This window comes from Clinocottus analis, unplaced genomic scaffold, assembly GCF_023055335.1.
Source record: "Clinocottus analis isolate CAN_PGR_092001 unplaced genomic scaffold, fCliAna1.0.p SCAF_5, whole genome shotgun sequence".
Lineage (NCBI taxonomy): Eukaryota > Metazoa > Chordata > Actinopteri > Perciformes > Cottidae > Clinocottus > Clinocottus analis.
Window position 1 is genome coordinate 1,945,027 of NW_027176207.1, and position 13,071 is coordinate 1,958,097.

Below are 13,071 nucleotides of genomic sequence, written 5' to 3' on the forward strand. Positions count from 1 at the left end.
ACACTTAAAGTTGGAGTTTGACTGAGTCGGCATGGACGGAGCTCAACAAAGGAAACAGCTTGAAAGGCTTCAGTGGCTCAGGAGAGCTGCAGCTGAGACTTCCAGCGTCTCGCGGCCGGCAGACAGAGAGGCCCGGACAAGAGGGCGTGTTTGATGACTCATGATAAGATGACTCAGCAGGTCAGCGCTTCATATGTACAATCACAACAAATCACCAGAAGCGGCATATCCATGGTAACAAAGACGGTTGTATTGCCTGAGAACAAATGCTTTTAAAAAAAGTTGTTTTATATTCATAATACAAGTTCTGATCCTCCATGATTTAAAAGATTAAAAATGTGACACTGTTGGATTCGACATCTTTAACTTTTCTATGTTATTTGGCTCGTTGTTATGCTTTTTCCTCCAAGCAACGCGAACGCAGTCAGACAGGAAGTGGCCGCTGCGTGGTCACGGGCGTGTCTCTCTTTATCAGCCCGGGAGGTGACTCAGCCCAGCTAATTTATCTCAACTACGATCATTATCACAGAAACAATATGTAAAACAGGATTTAAATATTAACAGTCATGGGACTTGCAACTTGAGGCTCAAGTTTCACATTCTATAAAGTGATGCGTAAAACAAAAAACACACATTTGTGTAGCTCCATGAGTAAGATATTGTGAGAATATGATCTTGGGACATGGTGTATGTGTGTATTTCAGTGGGTGGGTTGGTTCTCTTGGGTAGAAATAAGCCGCTGGGCTCCTGTTGAGCCCTCCAGTATTCCAGCACTGAGGGTACATGCCTCATGTGTGGATGTAATGATCGAGGAATATCAACAATGTTGACATTGTTAGCAGCTGAAATAAAGGAGGGCCATATTCTGGCCATGAGGCCCCTCTGGAAGGCCCATCTCCACGGTGCTTGGTGCTCCAGCAGTGCGTCCCTGAAGTCAGAGAAAGGCCTCTGGAGCCGCCCAGGAGCGTCTCACTCCTTCACGAGAGACAACATGTCATGAAAAATGCTCCTCCGAGTGCACAATGCCGGACTGTGGGGCGATAGGCTGCGCTGTCATCTCTCCGGACGGCCAGGCTCGTTACGTCACCCCGGTGAGGACACGCCTTTTTTCGGGGTGGTGACACAAACCGGGGGAAAGCGCTCGGAGGGGGGAGGGGTGTCCCGTCGGCGAGGCGCACAGACAGCAGGCAGCAGCTGCAGCGAGAAGGAGCCCGGCGCCGGAACTCTGCACTAAAACCAGTTTTTTTTTTAAAAAGAAAAAAGCAGCAACAATACGATTTATTTTAGCTCCGACACGCAGAAGACGAGCGAAACGCACACACACCCACATCCACGATGGCAGACCGCGAGCAACTGGTGCAGAAAGCCCGGCTGGCCGAGCAGGCGGAGAGGTATGACGATATGGCAGCAGCCATGAAATCGGTAAGTAGGTTTCTCCCGGAGCATTAAAACACTATATATATATATATATATATATATATATATATATATATATATATATATATATATATATATATATATATATATATATATATATATATATATATATATATATATTCTAGCTTGGTGTGTGCCTGTGAGGGGTGTGTGACAGCTAGCTTAACCCTGCGTTACGCAGCCGAGGGACCGCGTCGAGGTGTCAGAGCGCATTTTCTGACTGAAGCGAGGAAGCAACGCGAAATTGGTGTATGAAAGTTATGATTAAAGAGCGCGTTGCGGGGACAGACGTGTTCGCGAGCGGCGCTGCGCGCTGCCGTGGTGAGGTTTGGGAAGCATCCTCTCTGGACGGCACCGCGAGGCCCGCGGAGCTCCTCGCGTTAGGTCCCCCGGTACGTCGTCAGAGGCACCGGGGAAACCGTGTGGAGGCGACGAGGTCCGGCTGGAACTCAGTTCCTTTGCAGGGAGTCGGTGTCTGCTGTGTTGGGGGGGTTATGATCGGCGGTGTGCTGCGCTGCGGCGGGTTGTGGTTGAAATGCGGTCTGTTTGATCTTGGGGCGGTGCCTTTCACCAGGCTGCTTAAAAAAAACCGACCAAGCTGCTCTGTTGTACATTTAAAAAAGAATCAATGGAGGGGGGAAAAGCACATTAATGACTGAGACGTGATTTAAACCGTCCGTCTGGGTCCAATGCGGGCTTGGGAGCGAGACGAGCCCGTCGAGAGATGCGCATACCGGCGGAGCGCAGGGTGGTGCCGCGGGGAGGAGCGGGGACGCGGCCGGCCGTGCCCGCGGCTCCGGTGCGCGCGAGGCGGAGAAACGACGAGGCATCGACTGAGAGTGCGACGATACAGCACTTTTCTATAAGCTCGAGGTGAAGCGGCAACGAGCAGGCGTGTGTGCGTGTGCGTGTGTGTGTGTGTGTGTGTGTGTGTGTGTGTGTGTGTGTGTGTGTGTGTGTGTGTGTGTGTGTGTGTTTGTGCTCCCCCCCGCCCCTCCCACCCTCCCGTCCTATTGGCACTCGTTTTGGCGCATTGGGAAGCGCAATGTTGGCTGAAGGTTGATCGCAATCGATTTGCGCAGAAGCGGCCGCACAGCAACAACAAAAAAAAAAAAAAAAAAAGAGGAGAAAGAAACGTGAAGCGTCCACCTTTACGGACGTGGGTGTCGGTGGACGGGCGGCGTCTCCAGAACCTCATCCGTGGATGTCATATTGCAGCAAACTGTCGTGTATGTGTGTGTGTGTGTGTGTGCGTGTGTGTGTGTGTGTTTGGGCTTGTCCGTACCAATCGGTGCCGTGGAGCAGCCGCATCCCCTGCGTCCTCGACCTCTTTCACGGCAGGTTTCCCTCCACACAGAGGCGTGTGCCGCAGCATCTGGCAGAGATGCAGCACAGGCCCACCCGTAGTGCACCATTTCATATAGGCAGCGGTTCTCTCTCTCTCCTCCTCCTCCTCCTCCTCTGTCTTTCTTTACATCACAGCTTCACAAAGGCTGCATCTCTCTGTCAGTAACTGTCCGGACGATGAGATCATGGAGGACGGGACACATTGGCAGGGAAAGTTGAGGAATGTTGTGCTGCGGTTAGAAGAACAGGCACCATATCTGTGCAGGACTCCACATTGTGTCTGTGGTTACTGATGGTGACTTTATTCTAGCAGTCACAGGCTACTTTTGGTGGCACATTTCTATAATTTTCCTCCACAATGAGCCTCGAATTCCCTTTTTTTCTGAGCGTTGCATCAGTTTTTTCTTCCTAACCAGGCCGGTCCTGCCAGCAGGAGCCCCAGCATGGAGCTGGACAGCCCAGTGGGAGCAGACGAGTGGAACTTTCTGTTGAAACCACACCGGCTTCAACTCCCAAGAGTCAACAAGTTAGCTGCCGGCGTGGTTAAAAGACCACGGCGAGCTCTGTAGGACCAGGCTGGGTTGTTCATGCTCGGGAAGTGGGGGGGGGGGTGGAAGCTCCACCCTCTTCCCGATTTAAGCTGAGTCAGAAAGAGAGGGAGAGAGAGAGGGAGAGAGAGAGAGAGAGAGAGAGAGAGAGAGAGAGAGAGAGAGAGAGAGAGAGAGAGAGAGAGAGAGAGAGAGAGCTAGCTGCCCCTCACACAGTCAAGCCAGTCTCTGCAGCACCGGGCAGCGGGGTGTGTCTGCTGCCTCGCCCATCTTTCGATGGGGAATCCCTCGCCACTGCAGACATGGCAACCCGCCCCCGGGTGGCAACGGAGCCAAAGAGCCCGGGCTTTACAGAACCCGGTGCTGTCGGCTCAGGAAGCGGGCCCGACTGAAAGGAAGGAGTGTGTCTATGAAGTGCTGCTAGCGCTGCATTTGTTTAAATGTTTTGTTTTTTTAAAGTCTGGATTCTTGCATCCGACAGAGGTCCCAGCAGAGAGGCGTTATCAGGCCTCCCGTGTCGTTCCAGCTTCATCTTTTAGAAGATATGTCACCGGTTCTGGAGGCTTAACTCTGTGTGTGACGGCTGCGAGCAGAGAAGCAGACCTGGGTGTCGTTCTTCTGTGAATTGTCCTTAAATCTAAAAGAGCACAGGATTGGCCCGGCGTGCGTCTCCAGCGGGCCGATTAGCCTCGGATCAAGAGCCAGGAAATGAAGTTAGGAGCCTGGACTCGACAAAAAAGCCGCACGAATAGAACTTATTAATTATTATTATATTATTTCAAGCCTCACCACGCAGAACCTCCTTTCTAAACAAACCCGGGGGAAAAAAATGAAGATTTGAGCCGACTCACTCGAGACATCTTACCCAAATGAATCCCCTTTGAGTCGCTGCTCACAGAGACTATCCACATGACAGCCTTCAACCACGTCATGTCTACATTAAACTAGCCAGGTCATACGTGCATATTCTATATAACTGCATATGTACACACATGCACGCGGTCACTGGAAGTGCCAGGCACAGAGAGCCAGGGCTTAATGAACCAGAGGCATTATTCTCTCATGGAAGTCCGTGCAATGCATTAACGGATGCATTGTGCTGCAGCTGCTGAATGCATGTCTCATGTGTACCGAGTAGTATTTGCTGCAGTGGAAATAGAAAAAGAGATGGCAGACGCACACGTGGCTGTACATCTGAGGGGATGCAACAGAACGGCGGATGATCCGACTGCCTCCGTTCGGATTATTTTAAAAGCTGTAAAAACATTTGTATTCATTCGATAGCTTCCTTTGTTGAAGCGTTGGGTTCTCCGTACGTTCAGTATCCGTTCCAGGAGGGAGCGACCCGACCCGAACGCAGCGGCTGCATCACAGAACCGCTCCGTTGCAGGTGGGACCGAGTCGAGGTGCAAAAATGTAATATGTGTGCGACCAAATAATGACATAAACCAAAATGACATTTCAGTTCCTGGTGTGGGCCGTTCCACTCCACTGAACGCCATCACTGCCTCTCTGAAGTCTGACACTCCAGCATGTGATTCACGGGAAACAACATAAGCTGGAAGGGAAACGGGGACTCGATCCAGAAATATATAGATATATATATTTTATCCACTTTTAATGCTCGCTACCTAAAACTCCACGGGCTGCCAAGTGCCTTAGTTTTTGCCGGCGGTCACATATCCAGTAGAAAACAGTGCTGAGGGATGAAGTGGGTGTGAGTGGGATGTGCATCTTGTGGGAGAGATCTTTAAAGCCAAATCAGATCCATTGGCTCAAAATGTGAGTGGAAGAAAGTTTTTTTTGGATTACAAATCAGACATACGATTAGTGTAATTTTAGATGCAGATTGCAACAATTAGCGCGCTAAAAGTAGCCCATAAAATATCTGCCTTCTCTCTTAGTCCAAATACGAACGCAGTGTCATCTCAGGACACTTCAAGATGTCCCGACGTGAGTCTTGAATCAGCGGTGAGTCACAAAAGGCACTACGAGAGAGAGAGAGAGAGAGAGAGAGAGAGACCCACCTACACGCTATAATCACGTCTGCTTCACAACATCTTTCTTACTTCCATTTGCAGCGGGGTTGAAGGCAGCGACGTTCCCCACTGCACTGCTTTGTGACTTCATTACCTCACGGCTTCATCCGGCCGCCGCGACGTCGACTTGTTTCCTTTTTGCTTAGTCACCGTCACGAGTGCAGGGACGGAAATACACGACGGCGTCCGAAGGCGTCACATTGACACATCCAGCCGAGCAGCAGTGGAGACAAAGAGAGAGGAGAGGACGCACACGCCTGCTCAGTGTGGAGCGCGAGAACATGCACAGGAGGCTGACATGTCCGGTATGGAGGACAGTACAGTGTCCCAGCCCGTCATTTACACCGCAGTGAATAACTAGTTAGTAGTGACACGATTACCAGAGCACGGAGAGGAAAGACTTTGGTTTTAAGGTTTTACTAAACACCAGATCTGTGGCAGCTCTTTTAAAATGTTTTAATGTTGTCTATGTTCTTCATTGTGTTTGGTCTTCTTGCCACTCGCCGCCACATTTCATGTTGGTCGTAGAATGCACGGACGTCGTTGCCTTATTGCTTTGGCACCGCGGCGCAGGCTTATTTGTTTGGGATTTCACGCCCCTGAACGAGTTAACGGGATTATTACGGACCCGGAAAGTGCGAAAAAGAGTTAATTTGACAGGATGGGAATGGCTGGCAGGAGCTGGACCGACCCTAAGAGCACCAGCGTGGAGCGTCGTCCTCTGAGCCGGTGCAGCGCATCCACCGAGTATCAGTAATGCAATTACACAATAAACTCAGCGCTGTCATCGTTCACAACACCACCAGCCAATGAGGTGACGAGTCTGCAGCTGAGCGACGTTAACCATTTACTGAAGGGGCCGCGTGGTGACAGGTGAACACTCACACTGTTTGTGTGCATGGGAGGATCCATCTTAACCCTCCTCTGACCCTGAAGGCAGAGCCTTTAACAGCAGCTGAGCAGGGAAAATGTGGGCTGAACACAACTTACTGTCTTACTGTCTCATGCACCAGCCTGCGCTGGACGACATCTTTGACTTGGTCACATGGTATATTGCAGAGTACTGAGAGGTACTTAACCTCTCACATGACCTCATTCAGGTCTGCATATCTTAATCGTTCCTTTTGAGTGATCAACCCTCCTCCCGTCTTATCGAACGCGCATCAAACGCTCCGCTCATACGTTGGTAGCGTAGCAGCGGCGTGCGACTTGAAGCTCCACCACGGTGGCTGAAGATGATGAAATGCAAACCCGCTTTGCATCTCCCTTTTCTCAGCACCGAGGCTTCGGGCGTCCGGTGGCGAGGATCACACAGAAGGGCGGCGTGGAGCTGCGGGACCGCGGCGAGCCGTCATTATGGGAATTGTAATCCGCTAAATGGAAATGGAAGGCGGCGGGCGATGAGGTCCAACCCGGCCTCCTCTTCCTCCTGCAGCGAGTCTCCTGTGGACGTTAATGGTCATGCAGAGATCTGACAAAGAGGAAGTTATTGATCGTCCTGCCCGGCCCCCTTTTTGTTTGTGTTAGCGCTCAGCTGTTTGGGAGTTCGACTGCCTCGTTAAAGGATGAGTCACGAGAGAGTCGATGAGCTTTACGGGCGGACAGAGCTCCATTGTCATCGCCCGCGCCGCGGCTTCCGTCGCGGCTTTCTGCTCGGCCCGCCGCCCGAAACAAAAGGCGTCCATGTTTTCACAGGCGTGTTGTTCGGGCCGTGTTGTTCCTGACCTCTCCGTCGCTCCGCTGCAGCGCGATGAGCTGTGGTTGCGCTTCAGCAGCGAGTAACGGGTCATTTCTATGTGCTTTTTAAGTGGGATCATTACGCAACGGATGACATTCACTGTTCGCCTGTCGTCTACTCGTTTAGCGCAGAGGTCATTTTGTCATTTTTTTTCAATATCTTGTGTAGGAAACACAATCTTTTGGCATAAAATACGTAATTCTTTCATTTTTAAACCGAACGACAGTGTTTTGACTGAAACTCCTTCCTAACAGGCAAAGACTTTGTTTTATTGTGATTTTTGTTGCAGGTTCTGATTCTTTAGGTCCTAATCTTTCCAAAAAGATGTCTTATTGAGGCATTTTTGGGGAATCTGGCTCATATCATGCTGGATGTTCATAGTTACCATCAAAATATCTTTTAAAAGTATTTTTTTTGCAGATATACATTTTTTTCCCAAGACTTTGCTGAACAAATACATACAATAAACACAAGTATTGGAGTTAATTTGGGGTTCCTACGACGACTCAAACAGGGGAAAGAGGTCTGGAGACGGGTATTAAGCTCCAGAGTGGACATTTGGACCCAGTGGCGGTGAGGAAAGCTCTTCCTCTGGGCAGCGTGAATGCCGACTGACCGGCGCGTCCCGCTCCTCAGGCCCTGCACGCCATTTCCATGCGCAGGCTGCGAGCTTTTTCAATATTTTTGTGTCTGGAGCCATGAAAATGACGTCGCTGCGAGAGGAGAGCTGAAAGCTGCGCGATGTGAAGCGGCTCGCTGCGGCGCTCTCCTCAGCATCGGCCCCGTCAGCATCCTCGCCATTAGCGGCTCGCGGCCAAGCGTCTCCGGCAGAGATAGAGATGGCTCTCCCAAACAAAAGCAGATTTTTGCAGTAGCCATGGAAACAGGAGATTGCATCCATGATCCTCCCTCCCTCCCCTTTTTACAGTCGTCTCATTAAAAGATGGTCCGTTCTGCAGAAGAGAACCGTGGCTGTGATCGTACTCGCGTCACGGGGAGACGTGAGCGCTCGTAGGGTTCATGCCGACGGACCGGAGCAGCAGCAGCAGCGACCGTGTGCTGCTGGAGTCCGACCAGAACCAGAGCGACACAGCTGTCGGACCATCAGGACTCAGATGCAGCCCAAAGGGTCACAGGTTTAAGCTACGCTGTCCTTGAGCCCTGAGACCCTGAGGCTCTGCCATGTGTCCCACACACACACACACACACACACACACACACACCATCATGCAGCGTAACCTCTGGGGATGGTTGTCCGACAGTGGGATTAAAGAGGTTTTCTTTCTTTGGCTGCAGCAGCAGAGTGATGCTCCACCTTCTGGAGAAGAAGCATGAAAGACCAAAAAGCAGAAACAAATTCATGAGAAAAATCATATTATTCTCAAGCCTGTGTGGATGATTATCAGACAGAAGAATCTATTGAGTCTGACGTGGTTCACCTCAACTTTTAATTTACTTAAACCCTAAAAACGGAAGCTTTCATTTTTCAAAGTGCTTCAATATTATTTAAGAAGCTGAATCGCTATCAGCTCGTTTGTAAATGCTGAATGAATGAACCAGCGTTACGGACAACGTAGGATTTTTAGCCTTTTTCCTATTTAAATAAGATAAGATAATCCTTTATTAGTCCATTAGTGGGGAAATTACAGCATTACAGCAGCACTGCTCACAAATAAATAAACAAAAATCAAGTAATATAAAATAAACAGAACAGAATGAAAAATTAACCAGTAAGAAGAAAATTAAATATACAGATGAAAAAAAAAGTGTTTAAATGTATTTGCACGATCTGGACTACTGTTCTTAAATGTCTTTTTTTTGTTTTTGTTGCATATTTATCTTGCTTATTGTATATAAGTACGAAGAGCAAAGTGAACCGGCGTCAAATTCCATGCATGTGCAAACGTACCTTAAAGCTGATTCTGATTCAACTTAATGGACATAAGGAACATCTGCACAGTCCCCTCAGTTCCACGCCGAGTTTCCTGGTGACGATGCAGCGTTCGCTGTGGCCGGCGGCCAAGCGGCGGCGTGACGGGCCGCTCCACGTGACGGGGCGCTCCACGTGACGGGGCGCGGCCCCGGTTCTGCTCATGGAGCTGAGACAGAAAGTAACGGGCTTTACACTCAGGAAAGGTGTGTAAAGATGCCTCTGCTGCACGGTGCCGGTGGGGTGTGAAGGCCTCAATCCTGCAGCCAGACACCGGCCCAAACAAAACCAGCTTTCAGAGCCAATCAGGAGTCCCCTCACGGGATGGGGGCGGGGCTTCGCCCTGCAGAGGCAGTTTGCCTTGGGCGTTGTAAAGTTGGTCTGGAAGCATTTGTGACAGCTTGCAGAAGTGCCGCTTTGCATTTCTTTGCTCACGCAGCCCAACAACTTGGGATGTTGTTCGTTTGACGTGCTCAGAGGGTGAGTCACGCGTTGCAGCGTCTTACAGGTTGTTCTGTTCCCACTTGTCAACTGTTGCATAACTCTCCACACAGATAAGATAACTTAGATCACAAAGACATGCCAACGCCTGTACACTTTGTCTCCCTCTAGGTGACGGAGCTGAACGAAGCGCTCTCCAACGAGGAGAGGAACCTGCTCTCCGTGGCCTACAAGAACGTGGTCGGGGCGAGGCGCTCGTCCTGGCGCGTCATCTCCAGCATCGAGCAGAAGACGTCGGCCGACGGCAACGAGAAGAAGATCGAGATGGTGCGCGCCTACCGGGAAAAGATCGAGAAGGAGCTGGAGGCCGTGTGCCAGGACGTGCTCAACCTCCTGGACAACTTCCTGATCAAGAACTGCAACGAGACGCAGCACGAGAGCAAAGTCTTCTACCTGAAGATGAAGGGCGACTACTACCGCTACCTGGCCGAGGTGGCCACGGGGGAGAAGAAGGCCGCGGTGGTGGAGTCCTCCGAGAAGTCCTACAGCGAGGCCCACGAGATCAGCAAGGAGCACATGCAGCCCACCCACCCCATCCGCCTGGGCCTGGCGCTCAACTACTCCGTCTTCTACTACGAGATCCAGAACGCCCCGGAGCAGGCGTGCCACCTGGCCAAGACCGCCTTCGACGACGCCATCGCCGAGCTGGACACCCTGAACGAGGACTCCTACAAAGACTCCACTCTGATCATGCAGCTGCTACGAGACAACTTGACGCTGTGGACGAGCGACCAGCAGGACGACGAGGGAGGAGAGGCCAACAATTAAAAAAAAAAAAAAAAAAAAAAAAAAGAGTCCGGAAAAACCCTCGTTCTGCCAAAAAAACAAACAAAAAAAAAACACGCGCGCTCACAAATGACAAAATAATACTAGTTCAAAAAAGTTCTTAGAAATTCAAAAAAATGAAAAGAGGGTGGGGGAGGGGAGGGGGAGGAACTAACTTGGCTGCTGTTCTTTATTTTTCAACAAATTAAAAGTACAAAAAAAAAAAAAAAAGGTCGACGGAGGGCAGACAATTTTAGTTTGAGGAACAACCTAGGATTAAAAAATATATATATATATATAATAAAACGAATGAAACCCCCTTCCTTGGTAGCCTCTGCAGCGTTCGCCAAAATCCCGCTTTAGAAGCACGAGGCGTGTCGGGTCGCCGCGCCTTCTCACCGGCAGAGACCGGCCGCGTCGCGCAGGACGAAGCGGCCATATTGTTTCTGGTGAGAGGGAGGAGCCAGCGAGCGGAAAATTGGGAGTTTTTTCAACGCTCGAGCGACCAGAAAGATCGGCGTGACCTTGAATGTCGCGGCCTCGCCTCGAGAAAGACGAGAGAGAGAGAGAGAGAGAGAGTCGCGCCACACGACGAGCGTCTGGCGGCGAGCACGTCGTCTCCGTCATCGAGGACGACAAAAAAAAAATCAAAACAAATTGTTTTTGCTTTGCGTCAGGTGTGTGTCCCGCTCAGCCACTCTACAGTCACACTGTAACTTCAAAATACACAAAATCATGACGTAAAACTTAGTGCGGCTTGTCCCTCATGTGCTGATGTGCTTTATTAAAATGCATTTCTGGACACCTAATTCTTATCGTCAGTATCGTCGTTGCTTTAACAACTACTATTGGCTCCTCGTAGGAACGATTTGATCCACTAATCCAGAGTGATAAATTACATGAATGGAAATTTAAAAACGGTAAAAAACAAGGTGATGGAACACACAAAGTCTCCCGTCGTACGCGGTCTCCAGCAGGATGTGGTGGTCGGGCCCGACGGGGAGCTCGGCTCAGTTTGTGCACAGAGCTCATGCGGACGCTCTGAACGCAGATCTGAGGTTTGTGGATTTTCTTTGTCTTCAGTTTTCTTGGTCAAGAGATGCACTTATTATGCTGTTTCTTCAGTGTAAGATGATAACTGCTCCAATATCCTCCATAATACAATATTGTGCATGCCGGTGATGTATTTATACAGTAGCTTCGATTTATGAACTTATACTGTGGATGTTATGTATTCATATGAACATGGAATTACTAGAACCTTAAATCAGATTATTTTCTATTTATTTTCTTTTTATTGCGATTGTTAGCTAGACCTTACTTTTAATCTGTGTTTTCTTTACTCCATTTGCTGAAGTACGCTTTACCAAAACAGTGATTGTTGACAATAAATTGATCTGTTACGGACGTCGCCATGGTGCCATGCAATTCTTGGTAAAGGTGACACAAAAGACCCTCGTGTGTGTGTGTGTGTGTAGGTGTGTGTGTGTGTGTGTGTCAGCTTCAGTCCATTGACTGTGACTTAATGGAAATTACACTAAAGACAATCAAATAGTAATTATATATATATATATATATATATATATATATATATATATATATATATATATATATATATATATATATATTCAAAACATCCACTTGTCAGCAGCTAAATGGAGAGAAAGTATTGAAAGTAAAAGTCTGTTCATGATGCAGAACGGACCCTCTAGGGAATAATTACTTTATCCTGTGTGCAAATTATCTTAAGTTGTGCTCACATAGTTATCAAGTAAAACCTTTTCTTCATAAAGTGTAGCTTTGTTCGTGTATTGACGGTCGCTGGGCAGCTCAAAGGCCTCTCACAGCTGTTACTCATCGTTTCCTTCACTAGGCAGACTCGACGTGTCACATCTCTCCTTTCTTTTCATGTGGGACATGCAGCGTGCCGACATATTCTGAATATTTGACATATTCTACATTCCTGTGCAGTTTGCATGACTCGACCTGACCAGCAACACGACAACATGGCCGACGGTGTGAGAGCAGGGCCTTTAATCTGAAGAGAGGCTCAAACGCTCTGTGAGAAACTCATCAGAGCTGTCAAATAAAAGCCTGAAAGGAAATGTGTTCCTCTCAAATGTAGAGGAGTGAAGTACAAGTACCTCTGAAGTGTGTGTATATACAGTAGGCTACCAGGTTTCATCACTGTAGCTGCGCACTCTGGTTCCAAAGGCACCACTCGGCTAATGCCGAGAAGTAACAGCACACACACACACACACACACGACAGACCGACACCACTGGAAGGAAGCCGTGGTGGTTCATTACCCCCTCGAGGACGAGTGCATTCAAGAGTCACTCGGCTCCGTCTGCAGACGACAAACAGCAAAGAAGAGCTGGAAGTTCAAGAGCTCCTGAAAATGAAAACACAACCTCCCATTAGACACCTGAGGCTCGTGTGAGTGAAACGACACGACCACGTGGTTGAAGTGGAAGACAGATACTGCATTTTATAACCACCGTCAGCCAGAAAGAAACAGGAAAAGTGGCATTGCAAAAAATATTAAGCAGGAACTGTGTTGCATGAATGTAACGTGTGAGTCGGATGTACTGTTGGTTCATCAATACCTCTGAAATATTCTGTTCCTCTCCCACAAAGATATTTAAAAACAATCAGCTTCCAGTTCGTGGGGAACATTGCAGAAGTCGGGTTGTGCTCCAATTTGTGTCCCAACTAAATATTGTTTGACACACACTGCCCTCAACTCTGCAGCCATGAGGTGGA

General features: G+C 49.1%; 1 protein-coding gene across 1 annotated transcript; it reads left to right on the plus strand.

The window, feature by feature from the left end:
* Positions 1-1,134: 1,134 nt before the first annotated feature.
* Positions 1,135-11,712, plus strand: ywhag1 (3-monooxygenase/tryptophan 5-monooxygenase activation protein, gamma polypeptide 1). The gene is made up of 2 exons (XM_068600989.1): positions 1,135-1,422; positions 9,652-11,712. Exons 1-2 carry the CDS (start codon positions 1,336-1,338, stop codon positions 10,306-10,308), a joined length of 744 nt encoding a protein of 247 aa, XP_068457090.1. The 5' UTR covers positions 1,135-1,335; the 3' UTR covers positions 10,309-11,712.
* The last annotated feature ends 1,359 nt before the right edge of the window (positions 11,713-13,071 follow it).